This window comes from Notamacropus eugenii, chromosome 1 (genome assembly GCF_028372415.1).
Source record: "Notamacropus eugenii isolate mMacEug1 chromosome 1, mMacEug1.pri_v2, whole genome shotgun sequence".
In the NCBI taxonomy this organism is placed as follows: domain Eukaryota; kingdom Metazoa; phylum Chordata; class Mammalia; order Diprotodontia; family Macropodidae; genus Notamacropus; species Notamacropus eugenii.
In genome coordinates, this window is record NC_092872.1 from 449,064,093 (window position 1) to 449,091,388 (window position 27,296).

Consider the following 27,296-nt stretch of genomic DNA (forward strand, 5'->3'; position numbering starts at 1 on the left):
GACAATATCAGAAAAGTTCATAGAACAAACCCACTACTTTTCCATGTGCTGTTTTTTTTTACTTTAGCTGACCAGGACAACCAGTGAGATAGATCAAAATGGATCACATGACAAAGGTGACTTTTAAATTCAAGATTCAATCATTGAATGTGTTTAATGATAAAGAACTTCCCTGTATTAGAAAGAGTAATGAACTTGGGATCAGAAGACCTGGGTTTGAGTGGTACTAGGTGTATGACCTTGGGCCTAGTACCTTCCCTTTTTTAGGCTCTTACACCTTCATCTGTAAAATAAGAGGAATGGACTAAATGATTGCTAAGTTCCTCTCCAGTAGTCCTGACCTTTAACAAGCAGCTGACTATTGTTTTGTGAAGGTAAAATAATGGACATCTTTTAGGATCTCAAGTTGAGGGCTGGAAGGTAAGCTTGGAGGTTATCTAGTTCAACCTCCTCACTTACTGATGTTTACCCAGCCCCTGAAGGTTTGTAAAACTCTTTACTCATGGTATCTCATTAACTCTTCACAACAACCCCATGAGGTGGGTGCTACAGTAATTTCTTCTCCCTATTTTACAGATAAAGAAACCAAGGACAAGTGACTCATCTGTCACACAGCTAGTGTCTGAGTTGGAATCTGAACACATATATTCCTGATTTTAAGTCTAAAACTCTATCTACTAAATCAGGGGTGGGAAACCTTCGGCCCCAAGATGTGGCCCTCTAGGTCTTCTGGTCTGGCCCTGAATCAGTCAAAGAGGACCTAGAAGGCTACATGTGACTGCAGGTTCCCCACCCCTGTATTAAACCACGCTACCATTTAGATGAAGGAACAGACCCTGAGAGGTTGTGACATGACTTATTTAAAGTTATAAACAAGTAGGTAGCTGGGTGGCTCAGTGGATAAAGCTCTGGGTCTGGAGTCAGGAAGACCAGAGTTCAAACCTGGCCTCAGATACGCACTAGATGTGTGATCCTGGGCAAGTCACTTAACATCTGTTTGCCTCAGTTTCCTCGAATGAAATAATGGGAATAATAAAGAATAATACCTATTTCACAGGGTTGTAAGAACTAAGATATTTGTAATGTACTTAGCATATTCGCCTGGCACACAGTAAGGACTATTTAATAAATAACACAGGCAGTAAACATCAGAGCTAGGAATGAACCCAGGTCTTCTGATTCTAAACCCAGCAATCCTTCCCCTGTGTTATAGTGTCTATTTACATTCCTAGATTAAAAAACAAATTATATCAGGCTATTTTTTGTGCTTTTCATAACTGAGTCAAATTTGTAATTTGAAGTTATAAGAATAAAGGTGTTCCCAACAAAGAATCTGATGACAAAATAAGTATCCGTGGTTTCATTCCCAAATTCCCCAAACACAAGAAACACAAATTGGTTTTGTTTGTTTTTAAATGTGCTTTTGTATTTTTGCCAGAACCATGGAACTGCTTTAAAAAAAAAGAACATAGCACACATGGTGCAATCTGGGCTCACTTCGAGGGGTCTTAACGCACCGTGTGTGCCTTGTTACCAAGATATTAAAAACAGTTCCCTGGCCTTGGCAAAATTACAAAGGCACGTTAAAAAAAACAACAACAAAAAAAACCACAGTGACTTTAAAAACAAAATTCTCAAATCCTAAAAGCGAAAACATGATGAACTGAAACAATTCCCTCAAATATTGGCTTATGTAAGCCAAGGGGAAAATGAAAACTGCTGTGAAGCAGCTCAGAAGGTGAGCTCTCACATGCAATATTGCTCCCAAAGATACATTATTTGTAAAATTGTTATATTAAGAGTAAAATTGATCTGAAAATAAGATTTAAAAATCAGCCAGATGTTACCTGTTTGCCATCATTTTAATACAAGATTTTTTAACAGTGTACAGCCATCTAGCCAGATCACAACCCCTTCATGCTGGAGTGCTGGTATTCATTCATTCAATCTTTCAATATCTGAGTGCCTTACCATGTGCTAGAAACTGTGCCAAGTATGGCAGATAAAAAAGATTTAAAAACCTGAAATTGTTCCTGCTCTCAAGGAGCTTTCTCATGGCCAGGAGCGGAGGGAAGAGGACAAGGGACAAATAAACAGATAAACGAGCGCAAAATATGCAAAAAAGTAAATACAGTGTAAATTCCAAGGAGGTAGGGAGGACATTGGGGAAAGGAAGGCTGGAATTTATTGTCACCAAAAGAGGGGACAATGTTACTTGGTGGCCACCCTTCTAGTGCTAACATCTCTGAACTTGGTTAGCTTGGTCCTTGAGAGTAGGAAGTTTCATTTTTTTTTTTTTGTATCCATAGTGCCTAGCACAGTGCCTGGTTAGTAGGAGGAATGGAATATGGGCTTGTTGGTTGTGCCATCTGTCTTCGAAGCCTCTCAGTAGCAATCCCTGGTGGTAGGTACCTGCTTTAAGCAGCACGGTTATTCTCATTTTACAGAACCTCAGGGTAGTTAAGTGACTTGTTGTGGTCATATAGCTAGATTTGCATTGAAGAATCAAGATCCCAAAAGGGGAAGTGGTGATATATCACAGCCAGCGTTTGAATCCAGGTCTCTTGACTTTGTAATCAATGAGTGTTTTTCTCATTACATCAAGCTCTTGTCCTGATTAAGCACAAGGTATGATTACAGCCTGCACTAGGCAATGGAAAAGAAACAAACAGTCTAAATTACTGTACTGGCATCCCAACTGGTCTCCTTCCAGTCTCCCCTCTCCAATCCACCAGGCTCAGGCTGCCAGAGCTCTCTTCCTAAAGCACAAGCATGAGTGTGCTGTTTTCACAAACCTTATGTGGTTACCCCTTGGCAACAGCAATGGTTCTTAGGGTCTTTTAGTTGCAGCCTTCTCTACTGGAAAGACCACTGGATTGAGTTTGATGTTTTTCAATCCTGGATTCAAATCCTAACACTACCATTTCATCGCTATGTGACTGGCTGAAGGAATGCAGGAGGTTGGTGACTTCACTGTGATCATCTTCTTCTTCTTGATCCTAGAAGACAGAGCAAGGAAGAGTTGGGTGAAATTTATAAAACAGTAAATACAGGCTTGATGTAAGGAAAAAACTTCCTCAAAATGTCCAAAAATGAAATGAGCTCCCTGGAGGAAGCAGTGGGTTAGGCCTTTAGTTAAGGTTCTTAAGAAAAGGCTTCCCAGGGATGTTGCCGAAGGGTTTCTTCTTCAGATAAGGGTTAGACTTAGTTGGCCACTTTGAAGTCCCTCCCAACTCTGGAAAAAAAAAACAACTCAGCAGTATAATCAGACTTTCATCACCTCCCTCACAGTGCAGTTGTGAGCAAAGCACTTTTCAAAACCCTTAACAGACTGGAGAAATAACAGTGTTGGTGATTCACAGCCCTAAGAAGTCAGTTTAAGTAAGAGCTCCAATGGGGGAGAGAGAAAGAAGGTTCCTTTTAACTGCTCACAATTAATGGTGAACAATAATGTCTTGGTCATTATGTAATTAAGGTATGAATTGTGGTGCTTATGGCTTTTTGTTTTCCATGGCACTTTCCTGTTGTTTCTAAAAGCAGGTATTTTGAACTTTTACCAAAATAAACTGCTTTATTTCCTTTTGCAGACACATCGAACATATTTATTTACATTCACAGACATACTGGGCACATTTATCAATCCAATCTGTCTTCTATAGCCACAGCACAGCCAATGTAACCTGGCTTCACAGAATAAAATCACCTCAAAAATTCTCATTTGGGAAAAGCCACACCTAGTTAGTGCTCACTAAAGAAAGACTTAATCCAGTCTCATAAAATGTTAGAGCTTGAAGAGATCTTACAAGAAAATAATGTTAAAAACACACTGGAAGGGACTTCAGGAATTATCTACCTAGTTCAACACTCCCTCTTCCCCCTCCTTTTTTGTTTTTTTTTACAGATGTGGAAATTAAATTTCAGGGAGGCACATTACCTTATCCACATATACTAAGTAGCAAAGTTAGAGTTTGAACCTAATTTTTTGATTCAATTCAATAGTCATTTAACCAGGTCCTCTATATAAGGCACTTTCTAGTTTCTGGGGATAGAAAGACAAATTGAAAAACTGTCCATTTTCCTACCGGGGCATCTCTTCCTCTCTCCCCCAGAAATAGAAGCTATTTGAAGGAAGGAGGGCAAGGTAAGTGGTAGGATCAGGAGAGTTTCTCTCGTTTGTTTTTACATACATTTCTGCATGCCCTGATCTTGAATCCAATCCAGCATCTTTTCCATTACACCAGACTTCCTAAAGCAGAGAATGTTTTCAAGAATAAGGACATACTTAATCAAGAGTCATTAGCACTCAGCAGTAAGGGATCGGTGAGTTTGGGCCCCACTGCACAAAAATAGGGGGTTTGTGATTCAAGGTGTGGGAAGGGAGGCTGCGTGGGAGAGGTTACCAGAGCCCTGGGAGCCCAGCCCTGCCCAGTGGCCTCTCCACAGCCACTTCTCTCTCACTTGTCTAAGAGAACAAATGAAAGTTTGTGGGATTGGTCTCCAGCTCCTCACCAAGGCTTTGCTTGAAGTGCATTCTTGAATACACACAATCGTGTGAATTCACACACACACACTGCATTCCCTGCGGCTGTGCCAATTCTGCCTGGTACCCCCTTTCCCTGGGAACAGACCCAAGGTTTCCAAAGAGGCTGGAGTGGCTGAAAATGTGACCCCACTTCCTCTCCTGCAGTTGGCTCTCAGTGTAGCCCGGTTACTCGCGGACTGCCCGCAGCTGGAGCCCCCCTCAGATCCTCGGGCACGGCCACTGCCTCTCCACACTGTGGCTGCGCTGAAGGTGGGTAGCGATGGTTAAGGCACAGGTTCCACTGTAAATGGAAGGTGGCCCGGGGGCCACGTGCCCACGGCCAGGCCTCGGGGGCTGAGGAGCTGGGGGGGCCCCCGCGGCCTTGGGGCTGTGCTTCCTCCTCCACGCAGCCCGTCCGCTCTGCCCCGGGCCGCAGGCCGGGCCCTCTCCCCCCTTGACCCCAATCTTGATTTCTAGGACCCCAGGGTGAGCATGGGCCCGAACCGGCCTCAGGCCTCGCCGCCTCCCTGACCCCAGTCCCGGCCTCCCCCGCCTGGCCGCCCCCGCTCCGGTCCCTCCCGGGGCTGGGAAGGATCGCGGGCGGACGGAGGCCGCTGCCGGCCCGCCTTGGGCCGTCGCTGGTGCCCGGCTGCAGCGGTCTCCGGGCCGGCGGCGGCAGCGCGGGGGCGGCGGGGCGGGCTCCGGACGCAGGGGGCTCCCGCTCCCCGCCTCGGTCCCTCCTCCCGCCCGCTCGAGCCCCGGCGCCGGCGCCTCCCCCGGAGCATGTGTCAGAGCCGGGGCGGCCGGGAGCTCGCCGAGCCTCCGCCGCCGCCTCCGCCGGGGCTCGGCCCCCGCCGCCGCTGCCGCCGCTGCTCCTCCTCCTGCGGCCGCCGCAGCCGCTGCGCCCCGCGGTGAGCAGGCTCCGCCGCCCCGGCCCGGCCCGGCCCCGCCCGGGCGATGAGAAGCTGCTTCTGCGTGAGACGGAGCCGAGACTCGCTGTCGCCGCCGCCTTCGCAGCCGCCGCCGCCTCAGCGGGGAACAGTTAAGTGCGGGCCCGGGGCGCGCGGGCTCTGAGGCCCGACCGGCAGGCAGGGGAGGCGGGGAGGGCCGGGCCGCAGGAGCGGAGGCGGCGGCGGGGACCTGCGGACCGGGCTCCTGGCGAGGCCTGGCCTGGGGGAGGCGCTTAGTGGCCCGCACTGCCGAGCTCCCGGGGCTGGAGGAAGGCACCCCCTCTTACCCCGGGCTAGGGCCCGCCTGACCCCGCCGGGGAGCCGCTTGTCCCCCCTCCCTCCGCAGGCCAGGCCTCCACCCGCCCCCCACACCACCCCTCAGGCCTGCTGGGGCGAGGGGGAAGGGGATGTGGTTAACGCCGAGGTGCCCCCAAGAACCGTGCTAGCAGTGCATACTGAGGGGTGGGGTTGGAGCTGGGCAGAAAGGACCACAGCTGAGCTTGGTGTCAGGGACCTGAGAAGATGGGGCGGACTGCCAGGCCGTGCCCCAGCATCCACGGTCCAAGGGGAGCCTGGGCATACCCTGTGGTTGGCCTTTTTGAGAAGAACCTCTGTCCATGGACCCTTTAGTGCCTGCCCTGTATGACAGACACACGTGCTTTCTTAGAACAATAACCTTTTTTTCCCTCATTAAAGTACACCTCCACTTCCCACCTCCACCCTTGAATTTTGCATTTCACTTAGAGTGGAGTACAAGGCTAAGATCATGCGTAATGGCTATCTCCCCAGAGCTGGAGGTTCCATTCGGATGATTTCTGCCATCTAGGCAGACTGCAGGACGGCTGCCTCTCTGGGGCCTTTGTCTCCAGTGGTTTCTTCTAAAGATAATCTTGCTGTGTTTCTAGACAGCTGGCTGGATCTCATCTCATTTTAACTGTGCTAGAAAATCTTATCAGCAGCACCAGAAACCCGTTAGAAATGGTAGGAGATAAGCCCTGCAGAGAGCTACAGTAACTGAAAAACCCAGTGTGCTTGGAAGGTTACTGAAAGTATTCTGGTGACATCTTCTCTTAGGGTGACCCGAAATCATGCAGGGTATTTCTTAGTGTTTTGCCAAGTCCCAAATGACTTCTCTTCTTATTTCGCTTCTTTTCTGTTCAGGGATAGCCTTCTTAGCTCTTAAGAACTCCAAGATATCCTCTCCAGCAATGCTCATTTTGCATCTGTCAGCTAGCTATATTCCTTCTTTCCAATAGTAGTGATTTGTTAAGTTCTGGGTAGCTGGGTGATGCGGTGAATGGGACACTGGCCCTAGAGTCAAGACCTGTATTCAAACATGGCCTCAAATAGTTACTACCTGTTTTAGCCTGGGCAAGTTAAGGAACTGCTATGTGCCTCAGTTTCCTTATCTGTAAAATGAGGTTAATAACAGCACCTATTCTTTTTTTGAGAATAAAATGAGGCATTATTTGTATAGTGTCTTGCAAACCTTAAGATGCTGTATGTGAGCTATTATTATTACTATATGCAAAAGCACATGGTGTTCAGTGCTAAGATCCAAAGATAGGAAATGATCCATGCCTTCATGGAAAATTCAGTCCAGTGGAAGGTTTATATCAGCCATCACTTCATGTATACCCACTATGCACTAGACAGCATGCTTGGCAATAGGGATGCAAATGCAAGAGTCAGAAAGGTCCTGACCTCAAGGATCTTACTCTGTCTTATACATAAACAAATAAAGAATGGAATGATCACCATCCGATATTTTAAACTCCCTGACAACAGGGACTTGGGATGGTTTTTTTTTTTTTTTTCATTTTATCCCCAGTTCCAGTCAGAGCACATAGGTCCTTTGTTGAGTGTGAATGGACACACCAAAAACAATCCACTCCACTGTGTCTGCTTCTGGGGTTGACTTTGAAAGGTGGTACCTTCATTGGTATTGAGTGGAAAGATCACACTATATTTGAAGTCAGAATATCTAGACTGAAATTCCAGCTCTGCCATCAACCATCTGTGGGACCTTGAGCAAGCAGCTTTATGTTTCTGGTCTTAAGATTCCTTGACTGAAAATGGAGGGAGTTAGACTAGATAATTTCTAACATCCTTTCCATCTCTAAAGCCCATGATCCTAAATTGTTCAAGATTTGTGAAAGGAAAGAATTTTCAAGATGGGGGGGGAGGAGGAGGGAGAGAATTGGGGAGGTGAGGCTTTGTGGAGGATGTGGTATTTGTGTAGGGCATTGAAGGATGAGTAGGATTTCAAGGAGTGGAAGGAGAAAGATCCAAGGACAGGAAATGATGTGTACAGACACCACTGTTGCTGCTTATCCTCGTGTCTCCAATTTTCTGCTTTTCAGCCCATCTCTTATGCCACAGTTAAAGCAATCTTAATTTAAAAGTCTGATCTTGTCACTTTTCTGTTCAAAAACTTTGATTCTTCCATGACTAGAGGATAAACTACATGTTTCTTTCCCTGGCATTCGAGGCCCTCCCTCCCCCTGGCTTCAGACTTCTTTCCCAGTTTTATCTCACACAATGTGTCTGCATACAGAGGTCTTCAGGGAGGACTAACACCTCTGGTGTAAGGACTTGTTGGCCCCTTTTCAGGACTGCTCATCCATATTTGGTATCCACCTTTTCACCCAGTTCTCACCTGCGGCTCCAAAAAGCTGTAGCATGTGCCATACTCCAGTAAAACCATCTTGGCAGACAGTTTAAACCAGGTTGAAGGCTTCAATACCCATGGGTGAGTTAGGGGGATATCTATCCCAAGCATATGAAGACTTCCCTTTAGTGGAATAGGCAGATGAGAACAATTTTTTCCACCAGCCATTAAGGCGACTGAAGCAGGTGCTGTGGAGCAAGTAGAGCTTGGTCAGATATCAAGGAGGCCAAGGTTGTCCGCTGCATTCTGGGCCATTGTGTCTCCCTGACTTTTGTCTTACCACTGGATTTCCATGACTCTGGAAGAGAGTGAGGCTGATGACTTTGTGTAACTCTGCCTCACTTAAATCTGATTCATGAGCAAGTCAAGAATCACCTGGAGGATGTACAACAATATTCCAGCCAACGTGTACAATTTTCTGGTCTTTTTTCGGCCCCCTCTTTATCTCTGTGCTTTTGTATAAAATGGTGTATGTCCCTCCTATCTGGAACTGATGCCATCCACAATCCCACTTTTTGAAATCCTTCTGTACTTTGAAGGCCCAGCTCAGATATCACCTTCTCTCTGGGGCGCTCCCTGGTTCAGCTTTCCCAACACCCTTTAGAGGTGACGTTTACTTCTCCTGCCTCTGACTTTGTATGTGATTATCTGTTTCTTACCTACTATATTTTGTTTTTCCGCCTCTCTTGTATTTAACTTTACTTCCCCTTCCACTCTACATCCCAGCCAAATTCCCCCATATCGAACATTCTGTCACTCCATCTCTGGTCTTCATGCTGTTTCCTCATGCCTGGGGTGCTCTCCCTTCTTGCTTTTACCTCTTGGAATCTCCATCGCCTTTAAGTGTTGAACCAGGACTTTCTGGATTTCTATCCCAGAAATCATTTTGTATTTTCTTTGTATGTATGTTATATTTACTTATCTAGGTATGTAAATGTTAATTCCTTGATGGCAGAGACTGTATCATTTTTATCTTTGTATCTATCACCAGTGCCTAGTACAGTGCCTGATATGTAGCATGTAACAATTTAATTGAATTTATCTTGGTATTCTCAATGTCTTTTGCATCTAATGTCTTTAAAGTTGGGGAGATAAGCCAGGTAATTTTAATAGCACTCTGAAGCATGGGCTAGAGAAAGGCAAACCAAAAAATCTTAGTGTAACAGTTCAGGGAGGAGATGATCAATGGCTCCATCTAGGGTAGTGGCTGTATGAATGGAGAGAAGGGCACAGATTGAGACTTGATGTAGAGGATGACTCAACAGCTCATTTGAGGGATAGAAGGAAGGGTCAAGGGAGGATATCAGGGTTTTGAGCTTGGATGACTGGAAGAATGAGGAAATTTTTTTTTCAACAGAAAGTGAAATTTGGAGGAGGTTTAGGAGTAAATTTGGGGTACAGCACTTTCAGAAGGATATTTATATACCATTAATTGTCAGGAGGACAGGAAACAGGGTGCTGAGAGGGCTTACCACTGTCCCAGAAAGGTCATTTTAGTTTGGAGAACAGCAGACTTAGGAGTTCCTTTTAGTACTTAAAAGGTTGTGATGTAAAAGAGATTTTCTTTCTCCTTGGCTCCAAAGAGTAGATGAAGAAGAAATGGGTGGAAGTTGTAGAGTTGACTGGTCATAACAAAAGACTTCCTAATAATTAGAGCTGACTCAAAGTAAAATAGCCTGCTTTGAAGGCAAGAGTGCCCTGCCATCCATCACTTACGCTCTTTCTGGGTAGGCTGGTTGCCAATTTATAAGAGATGTTGTCACAAGGATTACTGATTAGATAAGATATTGCTGAAGTCCCATCTCACTGGAAGCTTCTATAACTTATCACCAGTAGTTTACTACAGCTTTGTCTATGCTCTTTCACTCAAAGGACACTCTTAGACTTGAAGTATATGAATGGAACTCATAAATACTCTCTAGGGTTGAAGACCTAAATATTGGGGATCAGAAATTTTGGAGCCAAAGGGAAGGTATTAATTTGAAAAATATTCTGGGTAGTTTTTTATATTTAATTTCATATTTAATATTTAAGAGGGGGAAAATACTGTTATCACGGGCATTTTTCTTATGAAACTGCTGTTCACATGTGTAAAATACAGGGTGCTGTGGAAGCCAGCTGAGGAAATGGGATTCATGGGGTCATGTAAGGTTCTGCAGGAACTTTGCAGACAGTTTTAGCCACCTGAAATTGATACTTCAGGAGCTGAACGATGGCTTCCCTCTTACATGGGGGAAGCTAAGCATGGAGCTGGAACTAAGCATGGGAAATTTTGCAGGTGTGATTATGATGATAAAGATAATGAATGAGTGACTACATAGAATGCAGGTGGTCAAAGTGGGTTGTATTTTATTTAAATGGCTATTACTGTGGCTGCAGTTCAGTGAGCAAACTCTCCTTTGCTTTTTGGTTGTTGACAGCCTCTGTGGTGAGAGGTATTTTCAGAAGATTTAGATCCGGAATCTTAGATGTCTGCTTAACAGGGATCAGTTGAAGGAAGTGGATATATATATAATCTGGAGGAAAGAAAACTTAAAGAAGTGTGATTCCTTTCTTTAAGTGGGATTTAAAGCTGGCAGAAACCTTTGAGATCATCTAGTTCAAGCTCCCCATTTTGTAGGTGGGGGGAGAAATAGATGCAGTGAGGGGAAGAGGTGAAGCCGATGGTCCTGTAGCTAGTAAGTGACTGAGTCTGGATTTGAACCTCTACCTCCTGAGTCTCAGTATAGGACTCTTTTCATTATACCCTGCTGAAGGGCTATCCTGGTGGAAGGAAGTTTTCATTTGATTTTCCTAACCTGAACTAGATTAAAATGTAATTGAGAGATGTTGTTTAACAAAATAATTAAAAATATAATACAGTGTAGGCAATGTTAATTTGTGTTTTTTTAAGTCAATATGCTTATTATGCACGTTTCTATCTGAGGACAAAACTAGAAGTAATGGGTAGAAATTATGAAGGGACAGATTTGGGCTCAATGTAAGAAAAAAAAAGAACTTTCTCAAAGTGGAAAATCTGTTATGGGATGCGGCAAGATCCATGTCATTAGAGGTGTTTCAGAAGTAGCTGGATGAGCATTTCTTGGAGATGCTGTAGAGTAACCTCAGATACTTACTAGCTGTATAATGTTGGGCAGGTCATTTAACTGCTCTCACCTTCAGTTTCCACATCTCTAAAAGGGGGATAATAATAGCACCTACCTCCCAGTGTTGCAAGGCTAAAATGAGATATTCTACAAACTCATTGCAAGCAATAAGTTATAATTATTGATAACAATAATATCTATATTATATTCTATAATTATTATAACCTTTTTGTGTGATGAATCCCTTCGACAATCTGGTAAGGCCAGTGGACCTCTTTCTCTAAATAATGCTTTTAAATGCATAAAATAGGATTACAAAGGAAACCAATTATATTGAAATTCAGTCATAAAAATATAAAACAAAGCAAAACCCTCACAGATTTACAGATCCCAGCCCAAGAACTCTTGATATAGAGAGAATTTTTGGCCAGGTATAGATAGATTGGACTAGATAGTTTTTGAGTTCCTTTCCAATTCTGACATTCTCTTTGAGTTGAATAAACTTTAACTATTAGATTAGGCTGCTTTTCTATTTGTTTGTCTTGACTGTGTTTGCTGCTCCTTCGAGGGTAAGAGGTGGTTGTGTAATGGTTTTTCCTATAGGACCTTTCCCTATTTAGGCTGTATTATCTCAGGAGTTACTAAGGCCAAGATTTGCAGGCTCCACTGGTGTCCCTTAGCCTCCAGGAAGTAGTATTTGCCACAGGGATTGCTCATTTCCTCTGGTCCGTTTACAGCAGGTTAAGCATCTGATTCTTTTCTCAGCTGTCTGAGAAAGGGAGTTATTGCCAGGTGTCAGTGACATGGCATCCTTTGTTGGTGGCTTTCACTGGGCATCTGTTTGGCTCAATCAACACACTTCTGCCTGGATGTTGAGATATGAGAAGCCAGTGGGCATTGAGCCCAGCACTTTACAGATGAACTCCACTTATCAGACTTTTGTGAGGGGAAGAGGTGAAGCCGATGGTCTTGTAGCTAGTAAGTGACTGAGTCTGGATTTGAACCTCCACCTCCTGAGCAAGGAATTAACACTACCAGACAAGTTCCCAAGCACGTTCTCTTGTTCTCCCTATTGAACAGCCTCTAAAGGCCACCACAGTAACATATTTGTAGTTCCTAGAACCCCACCCTTTTTCTCTTACCTTATCTGAATCTTCCTGAGATTAATCAGGGAAATTTGTTTATAGTCCCTTTGCCTTCCTCCCCTGATGCTTTGTTGTAACACAGAAACAATCCTGGGCTCTCAAAGGCTCTGTGCCCATGGAGGCCACACTTTGGCAGGTACTGCCAAGCTAGAAAAGCTGGTGACAAGAGTATGTGTGTAAGTTATCCCAGGGCCTTGCCTGTCTAGATGTCAAAAGGTTCACCAGTTTTTTTGGCCACAGCATTTCCCAAAGACTGCTTCTCAGTAGCCAGATCTTGTTTCTTCCTCCACAACATCTGTCTCATCTGACTCCTTCTCCTGCTCAAAGCCACCATCTCACTTTGTGCCTGCACTGTTCCAGGGGCCTCCTGGTTGGTCTCCCAATTCAAGTCTCTCCTGACTTCAATCTGGCCTCCACATAATTGCTGAAGTAATTTTCCTTGAGTGCAGATCTGGCTATCATACTCTCCTGTTCAGTCATTTCTAGGACCTCCTATTGTCTCTAGGATAAAATAGAGGTTCCTCCTTTGGGCTTTTAAAGCCCTTAACGACTTGACCTCGGTGGAGCTTGCCTGGAAACTCTACCTCCTCACCCCTACTATTTAGAAGCCTACCTTCTTTTTGAAGCCTTTCCTAACTACCCCTCCCCAAATTATCTTGTATCTATTTTGAAAATACCTGTGTACGTACATATTGTTTCCCCAATCCTCAAGTTCTTTGTGAAAAGTCATTGTTTCTTTTTATTCTTTGTATCTCTTTTCCACTCTCCCATACCCACCCTACGACTAGCATAGTACAAGGTACGCTGTAGTCCATTAATAAGTGTGTATTCGTCCTTCATTGCTGAAGAAGACCATTCCATCAGAGAAATGATGACCTGACTTGCACTTGACTTTGTTTTGAGTGAGGGAGGGCTGTACAGGTCACCAGCCTCACTTCTGCTCCAGACCCATCTGAATCCAGTGACCAGATACCCAGGATGAGGCATTTGGGATTAAGTGACTTGCCCAAGGTCACACAGCTAGTGAGTATTAAGTGTCTGAGGTGAGATTTGAACTCAGGTCCTCCTGACTTCTGCACTGGTGCTCTATCCACTGCACCACCTAGCTGCCCCCCATTAATAAGAAGTTGTTGATTGAATGAACCTAGGTCCTCTGACTTTGGATTTGACATTATTTCCACTATACCTTACCACCTCTACTTTGCTCATCTGACTAAGAGTTCTCGCAGATTGAATTCTTTGCCCCACAGTCATCTTTCTGGGCTGCAGAATGTCTGAACCCCATGCTCAGACATTCTATTCAGTTCTAGTCCAAAATGAGAATCTCCCTGTTTCCTCAACCATTTAAAAATCTGCCTGGTAGCCTAACTCCTCTTTCATCCCAGTAATAACTGGTCCAGTCTGTTTCACCCATACTGCTCAGACTCAGCCCCATAGGTTCCATCCTTCTCTTCAGTGGGACTTTTAAATTCAAAGGACTTTAATTTTCCCCTCCAGGTCAGAGAGAACAAGTCTTTGAAATTGGCTTCTTAATAAGTTACCAACTTTCTCAGTAAACAGCTCAGTTTCTTGCTCAGTAAGTACATCATAGAAAAAGGGACATGATTATCAGAGAAATATAGATAAGGGAAGATAATATTAGCATCATAGACGTTGCATTTTTGTTTGATTAGGAGGTTCTAGAGACCCATAGAAAAGGGAAGTGGCTTGCTAAAGTTGTATAACACATTAGTAGCAGTCTCCAGGTCTCCTGGGGTCGTCTCTAATGCTATAATGCCATATGTCAATACTAGACACCACCCCCCCCACTTTACCCCTAAAAGTCTTTTTCTTTAGAATTCTTCTGGATTGAAGGTGGAGGTTTGCTTAAGGGGATAAGAGTATCATCATCCCTTATACGATTGTGGTGGTGGTGTTAAAAACTGAAGTGATGTGACCTGCCACAGAAGAGAACATCCAAAAAACATTTTCCTTGCCCTTGAGGACTTTACATTGTAAAAAGCCCAGGCCTCAGGCTTGGAAAGAAATTAAGTTGTGTTATGAGCAAATAAATATTTTAATAATTGAAATAATGAGCTCCAAGCTTGGTAATGCCCCTTTTCAAGCTACTACTACACCCTGCCATTAAATGCATCATCATTTTGGCACTAGTCATGACCAGGTTATGTTGGACAGTTGCTAAAGCTTTCCTGAGCTCTTGCATTCTCTGCTCTAAGTTTCCTTGGAATACTAACATTTTGTGTTCTATTTAGGATTAGATTCAGTCAAAGGGCTGGCCTTGAGGACTTAGAGGGCCACATGTGGCTTCGAGGCTTCAGGTTCTCCACCTTGGCTCAGTGTTCTAAGGTCATTTTTAGCTCTGACATTTTTGTGTCTATAATAGATTGTGCTTTGCCTAACATTGTTACTTAATTCTGCCAAAATCAACATTAGGTTCAAGGATCTTGGGAATGGAGGTGGCAGTTCCTATAGGAACAACCTTCCAAATGGGTATGTAGCTCCATGGCATTAAAAGTGTTATGGACTGAAGCAAGGGATTTGTGACTTTCATGTGGGTTGCACTTTTGTGGGAAGAGCTGCCCAAAATGTTTATGGCCTTCTGCGATTTTTGTTTTGGATTTCATGGGCCTAAGGAGACCATGTTCATCTGTGCCTGCTGTTTCATTTGCTGGGGTCGTTACAAATACTCTTTCAAGGCTTTTTAGATTCATCTTCACTTGTGGAAAATTAATGACTAAAGGTGAGAATTTTCCGTTGAAAAACCCAGGTTTGAAAGGCTAAAGCAGCAATAACAAGAGTTTTGGGGCCAATATTAACTCATATTACAATGTAACATCACATCCCTACGATGCTTTGAGGCATACGTCGTGTTTTACTCACAGATGACACTATGATGTAGGGAGTGCAGATAGTGGTATTCCTGTTTTATAAATAATTATATCCAAATAAAGAAGCAACTAACTGGCATAGTGAATTCAGGACTTGGAATCAGGAAGAGCTAAGTTGGAATTCTGTCCCAGATACTTAATAGCTGCGTGATCATGGACAAGTCACTTAACAGTTTTGTGACTCAGTATCTTCCTCTGTAAAATGGGAGTGATAATAGCATCTAAATTACAGGGATTTTGTGAGAATCAAGTTAATTAAAGCACTATATAAGTGCTAGCTAGTTATCTATCAGATGATTGGATGGTGCTTTTTTTTTTTTACGTAACTCATAAATATAATCAATTAAGGTGTAAAGGATGGTGATCTGTACTGATGGTGGAAAATTCACAATGACAGTCCTAGCATTTAAAACTTTGCTTTGCCACTTATTACCCTGGGCCAGCTCCTTGGCATTTCTGGGCCTCATTTTTTCAACCATAAAATGAGGGCTTTGATCTGGATGCTATAAGACCAAGCAGAAAGGAAATAGATCTCAAAGTTGAGGATAGGCCTTTCTGAGCTCCAATTATAAATATACAACCCTTTAATTCAGTAATTAAGTGCCTATTGTGGGAGCCCTGGGCCAGGGATTGCAAGCACTTTGCTAGGCAGTAAGCATTTGTTAAATGCCATATAAGTGCTGTAGGCAGTGTATTAGAATGTAGAATGCTGGAACTCAAAAAGATATTAGAAAGTGAACTCTAGGGATGTTAGAGCTGAAAGGAAGCTTTGAGCAGAATGGTGGAAGACAGCTTCTCAAAGCTGGAAGAGAACTTATGTACCATCTAGTTCAATCCCCTCATCATACTAAAGAGGAAGAAATGATGAAGAGATGAAGTGACCCTCGCAGCCTGGTATTTCAGCAGCTAGAACTGGGTCAGGTCTCCTGACTCCCAGACTAGGCTTGGTGTAGTCAATGGTAAGAGAATTGGATTTAGAGTCTTGGAACCTGGTTTTCAATCCTGACTCTGTGATTTAGTACCTCTGTGACCCTAGGCAAGTCACTTAACCTTCATGATTCTCGTTTCCTTGTCTGTAAAATGAGGGTGTTGGACTACTTGATCTCTAAGGTCCTTTCCAGTTATTTTTTTTTAGTTTTATTTATTTTTAGATTTTGACATTCATTTCCGCAGAATTTTGAGTTCCAATTTTTCTTCCTGTCTCTCACCTTCCCCCACCTAATAATACCTTGCATACTGATTACCCCTTCCCTCAATGTGCCCTCCCTTTTATCACACCCCACCCTTCTCCTATCCCCATCTTCTCTCTTGTCTTGTAGGTCAAGATAAATTTCTATACCCAATTACCTGTATTTCTTATTTCCCGGTTATATGCAATAACAGTTCTCAACATTCATTTCTAATACTTTGAATTACAACTTCTCTCCCTCCCTCCCTCCCCACCCATCCCCACTGAGAAGGTAAGCAATTCAATGCAGGCTGTATATGTGTCGTTTTCCAAAAGACTTCCATAAAAGTCATGTTGTGTAAGACTAACTATATTTCCCTCCATCCTACCTTGTCCGCCCTTTTTTTTTCCTATTCTTTCATTTGACCTTGTCCCTTCCCCAAAGTGTTTACTTCAAGTTACTCCCTTATCCCATTTGCCCTCCCTTCTATCATCCCCCTCACCCCACTTGTCCCCTTCTCCTCTGCTTTCCTGTAGTGTAAGATAGATTTTCATACCAAATTTAGTGAGCATGTTATTCCCTCCTTAAGCCATATGTAAAGAGAGTAAGCTTCACTTTTCCCCTCTCACCTCCCTCCTCCCTTTTCTCTTCCATGAAAAAGATTTTTCTTATCGCTTTTATGAGCGATGGTCTGCCCCATTCCACTTCTCCCTTTCTCCTCCCAGTATTTTCCTCTCTCACCCCTTAATTTTTTTTTATCTTTTTATGGATATCATCTCTTCTGATTCAACTCAACGTGTACTCTCTGTCTATGTGTGTGTGTGTGTGTGTGTGTGTGTGTGTGTGTGTGTCTGTGTGTGTGTGTGTCTGTGTGTGTGTGTATAATCCCTCCACCTACCCAAATACTGAGAAAAGTTTCAAGAGTTACAAATATTATATTTTCATGTAGGAATGTAAACAGTTCAGTTTTAGAAAGTCCTTTATGATTTCTTTTTCCTGTTTACCTTTTCATACTTCTCTTGATTCTTGTGTTTGAAAGTCAAATTTTCTATTCAATTCTGCTCTTTTCATCAAGAATGCTTGAAAGTCCTCTATATCATTGAATGGCCATTTATTCCTTTGAATAATTATACTCAGTTTTGCTGGGTAGGTGATATTTGGTTTTAATCCCAGTTCCTTTGACTTCTGGAATATCCTATTCCATACCCTTCAATCCCTTAATGTAGAAGGTGCCAGGTTCTGTGTTATCCTGATTGTATTTCCACTATACTCAAATTGTTTCTTTCTAGCTGCTTGCAATATTTTCTCCTTGACTTGGGAACTCTAAAATTTGGCCACAATATTCCTAGGAGTTTCTTTTTTTGATTCTCTTTCAGGAGGTGATTGGTGGATTCTTTCAATATTTATTTTGCCCTCTGGTTCTAGAATATCAGGGCAGTTTTCCTTGATAATTTCATGAAAGATAATGTCTAGGCTCTTTTTTTGGTCATGGCTTTCAGGTAGTCCAATAATTTTTAAGTTGTCTCTCCTGGATCTATTTTCCAGGTCAGTTGTTTTTCCAGTGAGGTGTTTCATGTTATCTTCTATTTCTTCATTCTTTTGGTTTTGTTTTGTAACTTCTTGGTTTATCATATAGTCATTAGCTTCGCTGAACTCTACTCCCATTTTAAAAGATCTGTTTTGTTCAGTGAGCTTTTGAACCTCCTTTTCCATTTGGCTACTTCCGCTTTTTAAAGCCGCCTTCTCCTCATTGGCTTTTTGGACCTCTTTTTCCAATTGAGTTAGCCTACTTTTAAAGGTGTTATTTTCCCCAGCATTTTTTTGACTCTCCTTTAGTAAGCTGCTGACTTGCTTTTCAAGCTTTTCTATGGCCTGAGCCCATTTCATATTCATTTTGGAGGTACTGCAGGTAGAAGTGTTGACTTCCTCTGACAGTATGCATTATTCTTCTTCATCTGAAAGGATGGAAGGAAAAACCTGTTCACCAAGAAAGTAACCTTCTATGGTCTTATTTTTTTTCCCATTTTGGGGCATTTTCCCAGCCAGTTACTTGACTTCTGAATCCTTTGTCAAGAGGAGGGTCCTAGTGCGCCTCCTCCTTCCAGGACCATGCTCAGGGCTGAGGTTCAGCTCAGCTGCTCAGTTCCCCCTGGGGCTTTGTGTGTGGAGCAGGGCTGCCACTAGGGTTGAGGTTCAGATCCCCTGCTCAATTCCCCTAGAGGCTTTAAGCTGAGCTGCCTGGACAATGGACCCAGGCTGCTTCTGTAGCCACCTTAGCCACCTGCTGCCCGCTGCTGTCGCCACCTCTGCATGGGCTGCTATTTATGCAGACAATGTCTCTTACATTTCATCTTCTTTTGTCTCTTACCCTAGTCCCCACTCTATTGGAGGTCCTCCTTGTCTGGGTATTGGTTAGGCTATTGCAGTGGCTTTCTGACGGATCTTTCTGCCTCTTCTCTTCCTTCCTCTGATCCATTTTCTTTACACTACCAGACTTGTCTTTCCCATACAGAGATACTGTCATGTTATTTCTCAATACAAAATCCTTTACTGTATTCTCCTTTTATAACCTGGAAACTGTGACTTGACTAAGGTCATGCAGTAAATTGTACAGCTGGTATTCATATCTGGGTCTTTTGAATTCAAAATCATTGACTCCCTGTCCTTCCCAAATTCTTCCCCCAACCATGTTACACTGTGCAGCACGATGTAGAAGAAAACTGGCATTTTGTTTTTGCACCTTCTTAATATGCTTATTATATGACATTTTTATGGTTTTTTTTTTAATCTATAAGGACAGCCCTACTTTGCTGTAAGTTTCTTGAGGGCCAGGACTGCATCTTATCTAAACTTTGCACGTTCCCCCAGTGCCTAACACAGAGCTCTTAATAAATGAATGATGCCATAAATATTGCTTGGGAGGCAAAAGGTATAATTAACTTTTAGTTTGTCAGCCAGGAGACTCTTGAGCTAAGAGAAGTTTAGAGAAAAATGTCTGGTTTGACTCTACAGTTGCTCAGACATTACTTTCCAGAAAAGTGGAGCCATGTATGTCAAAGAACTTTAAAATGTCAACTGAAGAATGTTAATCAAGTCAGCCAGCATTTATTAAGTGCTTACTGTGTGATAGGCACTGTGCTAGATATTGGACGCTCTTGTTGTGTTCATCCTTCATTTTCAAAGAAGACCATGACATCAGAGAAATGATGACATGACTTGCACTTGACTTTGTTTTTAGTGAGGGAGGACTGTGCAAGGTCACCAACCTCATTTTCTCCTCCTGAGCCATCTGGATCCAGTGACCAGATATTCATCAGGATGACTGGAGATGGCCCAGGATGCAATGGGAGACCTTGGCCTTTTTAGGCTAGGCCTTTTGACCTATTCACTTTGAGAGAGGTAGTGCCCATTGAGTAAATAGGCCTCATTAAGAAGTAGTCAGGGAATGGCCCTTTTAATGAGCAAAAGAAAAAAACATTAAATCAAACTGGGAGGGAAAGAGAAACTGTTACTATTGATAATCACTCTAAGCCAGCCATGAAGTGGAGCTTGGGCAGGGACCTATTGTTGTCTAGCTCATGGGCTTCAGAGTGCGCTGGGTTTAAGATTTGGGGAATGAGAAGGAAGGAAGAGAGGGGAGGGAAGGAGAAGGAAAGAAAGAAAGAAAAGTAAGAAAGAAGCAAAGAACATCTAGTTAGTAAACCCCAAAGGAAGGGGAGAGGGAGACAGGACAGAAGGGAGAGGGTGAGCTGGGTTACCCAGCCAGCTGGGTCCCCACTCTGGCAGCTCGGTCTACTTACAGGTTATGTTCATCCTTTGTTTTTGAAGACTATGACATAAGAGAAATGATGACATGACTTGCACTTGACTTTGTTTTGAATGAGGGAGGGCTGTGCAAGATATTGGATGCTACAACTGGAAGAAATACTAATATTAGAATGTGGAATATAGGATGTTAGAGCTTTGGAATCCTTGAACAGAAATGTTAGAATGTAGGATCATAAAACTGGAAAAGAATTTAGAGATCCTTTAATCCAGGGATTTGTGAATTTATTTTAAAATACTTTAATAACTGCATTGCAATGTAATTGTAATCTTTTATATTCTTTGTAATCTTATGCATTTTATTTTATGCTTTTAAAAACATTTTTCTGAAAAGGAGTCCACAGGTGTTGCTAGACTGCCAAAGCAGTCCATGTCAGAGAAAACTTTAAGAAACCCCTGATGTAGTTCAACCTCCACCCTGTCCCCCACCTCATTTCACAGAACAGGCAGCAGCTGCATGGAGATAAGTAACTTGGCCACTTTTATGGTATTAACAGAATTAGAACTAGGACCCAGGGCTGCAGTCTGCAGTCCAGAATCCTTTCCTCTACACCCCTCTGACTGTTGCATACCTTTGCTGTTGGATTATAAACAAGCTGATTGCATGCTTGTTCTTCTGTAGGGAATTAATTAAGCAGTGGTTTTTATCATATACATTGCAGTGGCATAACTGAATCTTCCCCTCTTAGGCTTTGAAATGTGATTCCTCACACATTTTGTGCCAGACACATTAAACTCAGAGCTTTGGGCTTGAGCTCTGCTTCCCATTGAAGCCAAGGGTGAAACTGTATTCTTCCCAACTGTGTTCTCCCCAGTGGTGCTTTCTTTGAGGGAGGCATCTTGGCCTCCTGCAGTGACTCCCCATAGAAAACACTGTAAGCTCTGACATTGCCGAGCCACCTTCTGCCAGCAAGAAGGATAAGCTTTGTTGACTGAGTGTAGCAGTTGATAAGATAAACCAGAGCCTCACTAGTGCATTAGAAATTAAACAGAGACCGTATCAGAGGTCTCAGGAGTTTTAGATTGTGATGCAATAGTTCAGCTCTCCCCAAGGCTGACTCTGGGAGACAGTCCTTTGAATCTGAAACAATATTTAGCGTCAGTTAAATTAAGCACAAGGATAGAGAGATTAAGAACCCTACTGTGGCTAGGCTTTGAATCAGCAACAATATACACAGTATTCCCCATGTCTAAGGTTGGTTTATGGTTTTAAATTCTTTTCAGAAGGAGCCAAGTGAGGTACAGTCTAGGGCAAAGAATGCTGCAAAATGAGGGTAGTTGGATTTGATTTGTCACCAAAGTCCTTTCTTAGCTGTAACAGAACTTTTAGTGTTTAATTAGAAGCTAGATCCTCCTTGCAGTTTCCCCCTCGAGTTCCAGGAAGAAGCTTGAAGAGTTCTATGTATCTTGTTTTTTCCTCCTACTCTTAAGGCAGCAGGGTGTCCTGGAAAAATCTTCTCAGATTAGAAGAAATGACCTGTGTCTAACCCTCTAGCTCTCACACCCAGTGTGTCTTCCTGAGTAATCTCCTTTGGAGTGGACATATGTGAATGAAGGGCTTTGTTGTAATGCAAAGGTCACTGACTTTGAATTTTCTGACTTATTTGTATGTGAAACAGAGTATCATAGAATATTCAAGTTGAAAGGGGCTTCAGAGAATCTCAAATACAACACAGAAAGATTTTCCCAAACTCTGTTCCAGACAGGATGGATGTGTGTTCCATAAGAGAATTCTGATGTGATATTTCCCCCTTTTGAAATGTTAAATATGAAATTATTACTTTAATATGTCAGAACAGCTGGGATTACATTGGTGATGCAGGTAGCAGCAGACTGCTGCATCCAGTAAAGTGGTTTCAGAAGTTGCTGCAGCTAAGAAAGATTTATCATTTCGTGGTCACCCTACTAATGATAAACCTCTTCACACTTAACCAGGCTTGCTCTCCTATGACAGACTTGGAGTCCAATTACTGTTTGGACTTGAAACCTTTCCAGCTTGCCTAGGCTTGCCAGAGTTTTTCTCTGCTTGAATAACCTTCAGGAATCAAGGGTCACCTGCTGTGCCATACATTGTCAATGCCATGTTCAGGCATTGAAATAAAATACATATCAATAACACATATATATATATATATACAAATTTTCCAGTGTGAAAATAGGACTGATTTCCTCTATTTTGACTCAGTTTTTCCAGGGGCATTTTTTTTAAATTAAATTTTTTTCAATTAGCAATTTTTTGTCTCTTTTACTATTTATTCCCCATCTTGCCCCACCCCCAGTGGGACAGAGGAGAGGGGGGAAGAAAAAAATCCTTCTAAAAATAAGTATAGTAAAATGAAACGAATTCCCATATTGGTGATGTCCAAAAATGTGTGTCACATTCTGGCTATTTAATCATCTTTGTCAGGAAGTGGGCATATTTTTAATTATGGTCCCCTGGAATCCTGGTTGCTGATTTAGAGTTTTTGTAGGTCTTTCAAAAGTGTTGGTTTGTACAGTGCTGTTATAGTATAAATTGTTCTATTGGTTCTAGTCATTTCACTTTGCATTAGTTCATACAAATCTTCAGAGGTGAAACCATCTCTGTAATTATTTTTTACAATACAATAGTCTTCCATTGTATTCCTATGGCATAATTGTTCATTTATTTGCCAGTTGATAGGCATCCCCTTATTTTTCAACTCCTTGTCACTACAAAAAGATCTACTATAAATATTTTTGTACATCTAGGACTCTTTAGAGTATACACCTAGAAATGGTATCACTGTGTCTCTGGTATATCATAGGCCCTTGGAACTGGCATTCATGAGTTTTCTTATTATATTTCAAAAAAATAAAAGTTCTCTGGTCTCATCTACTAATGTTTCATATGGGAAAACTGATGAAACACAAAAGGCTTGCCCAAAGCTCACTTAGTTAACTTGTTAGTGGTTGTAGCACCAATATGATATTCACGGCGCCTAGAGCAACTATGAATGTGCTAGCATGATTCTGAATGACGAAATACAACAGATTCTCCACATGGAAGACAGAACCAAAACATTTATTCAAAACACCAGAAAGCCGAATCCATCATAGCAACAAAGAAATCTGTACACGATAACAATGCAGAGGGCAACACCATTCCCAAGACTTCCCTTTGTTAGGCTTCCCACAAACCAGCTCCCTTAAGGAAATCACAAACCAGCTCTCTCACTCATGCTGGCCAGCTGCCCTGCTTTCTCAACCTCCCTCAGTTCTGACTACTGTGTCCAATTTCCTTTTAGCTCTGCTCTACCCTTTCTGTTCAACCCATTCAGCAAGCTCCTCCTACCACAGGCTCATGTGACTCAGGCTTCCATGTGCCCCAGACAGGTCATCTGGGCTTATTAATAAATGGGAAATATCTTCCTATTTAAATTACCATTACAGTGGCATAACCAGGACTAGAACCCAGGTCTCCTGGTTCCTCTTCTAGTGTTCTTTCCATTGTGTCCTGCACTATTTTATATTTAGATTTCCTTAGAAAGGTTTGTATCCCTAGACTAGAGGTTCTTAACTTGAGTCCTATACCCACAAGGAGTCTGTGGATAGATTTCAGGGGTTCCATGAACTCAGATAGGAAAAAAGAATACCTTTATTTTCAAGAACCTCTTGCTGAAATTTGGCATTTTCTTCAGTTATATGAGAAAGAGTGGTTGCCAAAGGAGTTCCTGATGCAAACAAAGTTAAAAACCCTGCACTAAAAGGTTTTTTTGTGTTCAAAGTAACTGCAAGCAGGTCATGGTTGGCTCAGTCTTAGTGTGTGTAAGGAAGAATAAAGGGCAAAAAGGTGGGAAGGGCCTGGGTTATAAAGAGCTTTGAATGCCAAACAGCGGGTTCTATTTGATTCTGGGGGTAACAGGGAACCACTGGTACCCATTGTCAGTGGGAGAAAAGGAAGATGATTGGACAAATAGAAAAATCATCTTGGCAGATGAGTGGAGCTGAAGTGTTAAACACACAGCCAGCATATGGTCCACAACCCTCCCCAGTGGCCTGAATCAGATTAAAATGTAATCAGGAAATATTTAACAAAATAAATAAAAGTACAACACAACAAATAATATTAATACATGGTTTTTAACGCATGGCTTAGTGGGCCCCTTTTGGAATTTGATTCCCCTGAAGTAGAGGATGGCTTGGAGTGTGGATGGATTTTGAGTCAGGGAAGCCAGCTCGAAGACTATGCTGGTAATCCAGACAAGATGTGGGGAGGCCTTTCATAGCTATGTGAGTGGAGAGAAGGGTATGCATGTATGTGAGATGTGCTGAAGGTAGAAACAGGATTTCTATGAGGTAAATGAGAGTGAGAAATGGAGACTGACACCAACAGTGTAGCCTTGGGTGACAGGGAGGATGGTAGCTTAATAGCAATAAGGAAGTTTGGAAGCAGGGGAGGATTTAGAGGAAAATATAATGAATTATTTCTTGAATGTGTTTGAGTTTTAAGATGTATAAAGAATCAGAATTTGAAATCAGATGATGTTGGTTTGAATCTTGCTTGTTGTTCTTCCCGTTCCTTGATCATTTGACCTCTCGTTAATCTCTCAGGGCCCTTTCAGTTCTAAATTCTATTAACTGTCTTATGTTTTACTGAACTTGTTTTGATAAAAACTAATTAGTGATATTAAGTTAGGTTTTCCTGTGGAGAATTTCAGGAAAAAGTAATGATGCAGCTGGCAACTTCTCTGGGATCTTTGCAATTCTCTACAGACCGCCCCCCACCTCCCTCCAGCCAACCTGCCCCCTCATTGTGTCAGCCTTTCACTGTTGAGGAGGAGGAGGGCACTGCTTTCTTTGAGTAGGATCCAAATATTTAGATTTGGAAAGGACCTTAGAGATCATTTCTCAGATCTGTTCATTTTACAGGTGAGAAAACTGAGACCAAGAGAAGTTAAGATTACACTAGTGGTAAGCAGTGATAGGATTACAACTAGATATTTTTGCATCTGGGGCAAGGTAGGAAAGATAGGCTGAGAGGTTTGGGTCATGGAGCTCTCTTTGAGTGGTTCTGGTTGGAGGAGGGAGGAAACACCCTGGGACAGCCCAAGGTTTCTATATTGTGGAAGAACTAGTTGCTGTTGAGGATGGGGTAGGGTGAGATATGTGTGGCCTGTGGTCAGAGGAAGCCTTCCCACACATGAAGCCACTGTTGCCTGCCAAGCCCATGTCTATAGCAGTGGGATGCCCACACCAGGAATTTCCTCTTGCAAAGATTTATTCTCTCCATTGACAGAAACACTCACTTATTGGTACAATAATGACTTTTCTCCTGACAACTCTGTAGGGCAAATATCATCCCCATTCTACAGATGAGAAAACTGAGATAAAGGTAAGGGAAATTGCTTGTCTGGAGTCACGTAGCTAGGAAATATCAGAGTTGGAACTCAAACATTGTGACACATGATCCCCATCTTGATCCATTAGCTTGTAAGTGCCTCATGGGCCAGGTCTATCTTTGACTTCTTTTTGAATTCCCAGCACTTAGCACGTTACTATTAAGCATGTAGTAGGTGCTTAATAAATTCTTATTGAATTGAATCTAGAGTTCCACTTTCGATACCAGTTTTTAGCCTCCACAGGTGCATAGAGATGGGAGTGCAGGTGTAACTCTATTTTCAGATAAGGTAATAAACTTCTTTGAAATTCTGTCTTAAACTATTTGTCCGGAGACTGAAAAAGAATTTCATTTGTTCTCCAGTTTATGCAGGAATGAATAAAAAACATGTATTATGCAGTTACTTATGTGCCAAGCATTGTGCTGTGTTGAGAGTACAAGTGGAAAGAGCCTCAGTGTCTGTTTTCAAGGAGCTAGCTAGACTTGGAAGAGACAACACGAAAAAGAAAGACAGCTGCAAATCATGTGGAAAGATCCAGAAATCCTAAGGGTCCAACTTTGGGGCAGATGGGAAGGCCAAAAGCAGGGGTGGGGAACCTGCAGCCTTGAAGGCTCACGTGGTCCTCAAGTGCAACCCTTTGACTGAATCTGAAAATCACAAAACAAATCCCCTTACTTAAAGGATTTGTTCTGTAAAACTTGAACTCAATCAAAAGGCAGCACCCAAGCACCTAGAAGGCCACAGGTTTTCCTGGAAGTATTCTTAGATCCCATGAGAAAGTATAGATGGAGCAGATGGTATATCTCTGAGTTCTTTAGCAGCCAAGTGAAATTACTTAAATAACTTTAGGTTGTTACCATCCTGTGCTCAGTGGCTTGTACCACTTTAGATAGACAAGGACTATGTCCAGAAGTTTTAAGGCCTCCTGGTCTCTTGGTAGTCATCTTGGGGAGGAAAGAAAAGTATCATTTGCTTGTTTGGTCTGGATGCATAATTTTGTTGTAGGAAACTTCTCCTTAACATAGTTTAGCAACTGTCCTGCAATGTATTGTCTTAGAGAGTTGGCTGAATCACTGAGAAGGTAGGAAAGGGAAATAAATAAGCATTTTATACATCACCTGTTTTGTGCCAGGCACTGTACTAATTGCTTCTTGATTATTTTCTCATTTGATCCTCACACCAGTCCTGTGTGGTAGATACTATTATTATCCCCATTTGACAGTTGGGAAAACTGAGGGAAAGAGAGGTGATTTGCCCAGGGTCACCCAGCTCGGAATTGTCTGAAGCTGTGTTTGCACTCGGGTTTTCCTCACTTTGTGCCCAGTACTCTATCTACTGTACCACTTAGGTCCCTAAGTGATGTGCTGGGATTATGCAGCCAGGATGTGTCAGCAGCCATACACACTTGACGCAGAGTCTGGCTCTCCTATCTATGACTCCACATTGTTTGCAACAGTTCCATCATTTAATGTATCAATGATGTCACCATTTTGTGAGAAGCAGTGTGGTGTGGAAAGAGTACTAGACTTAGAGCCAGGAGAGAGGGTTCAGATTTGTGGTGCCAGTTCTTATGAGTTTTGTGAAAATTAAGAACTCACTTCATCTCTCTGACCTGTTTCCTCATCTGTATAGTGAATGAATGTTTTAAAAAAAGTGCTTTTATATGCATAATCCTGTGAT

The 27,296-nt window shown here is 42.6% G+C and overlaps 1 protein-coding gene across 4 annotated transcripts in view; it reads left to right on the top strand.

The window, feature by feature from the left end:
* The first annotated feature begins 1,405 nt into the window (after positions 1 to 1,405).
* The window catches only part of MVB12B (multivesicular body subunit 12B), a 307,698-nt gene continuing 281,807 nt past the window's right edge, over positions 1,406 to 27,296 (top strand). For 2 of the 4 annotated variants that reach the window (XM_072631944.1, XM_072631942.1), the window contains exon 1: positions 5,380 to 5,563. In XM_072631944.1, coding sequence (XP_072488045.1) covers positions 5,480 to 5,563 — 84 coding nt within the window. In that variant the 5' untranslated portion in view covers positions 5,380 to 5,479. Of the gene's footprint in view, positions 4,793 to 5,379; positions 5,564 to 27,296 lie in introns of those variants that run through there. The other 2 variants (XM_072631943.1, XM_072631941.1) reach the window with 2 other exon arrangements.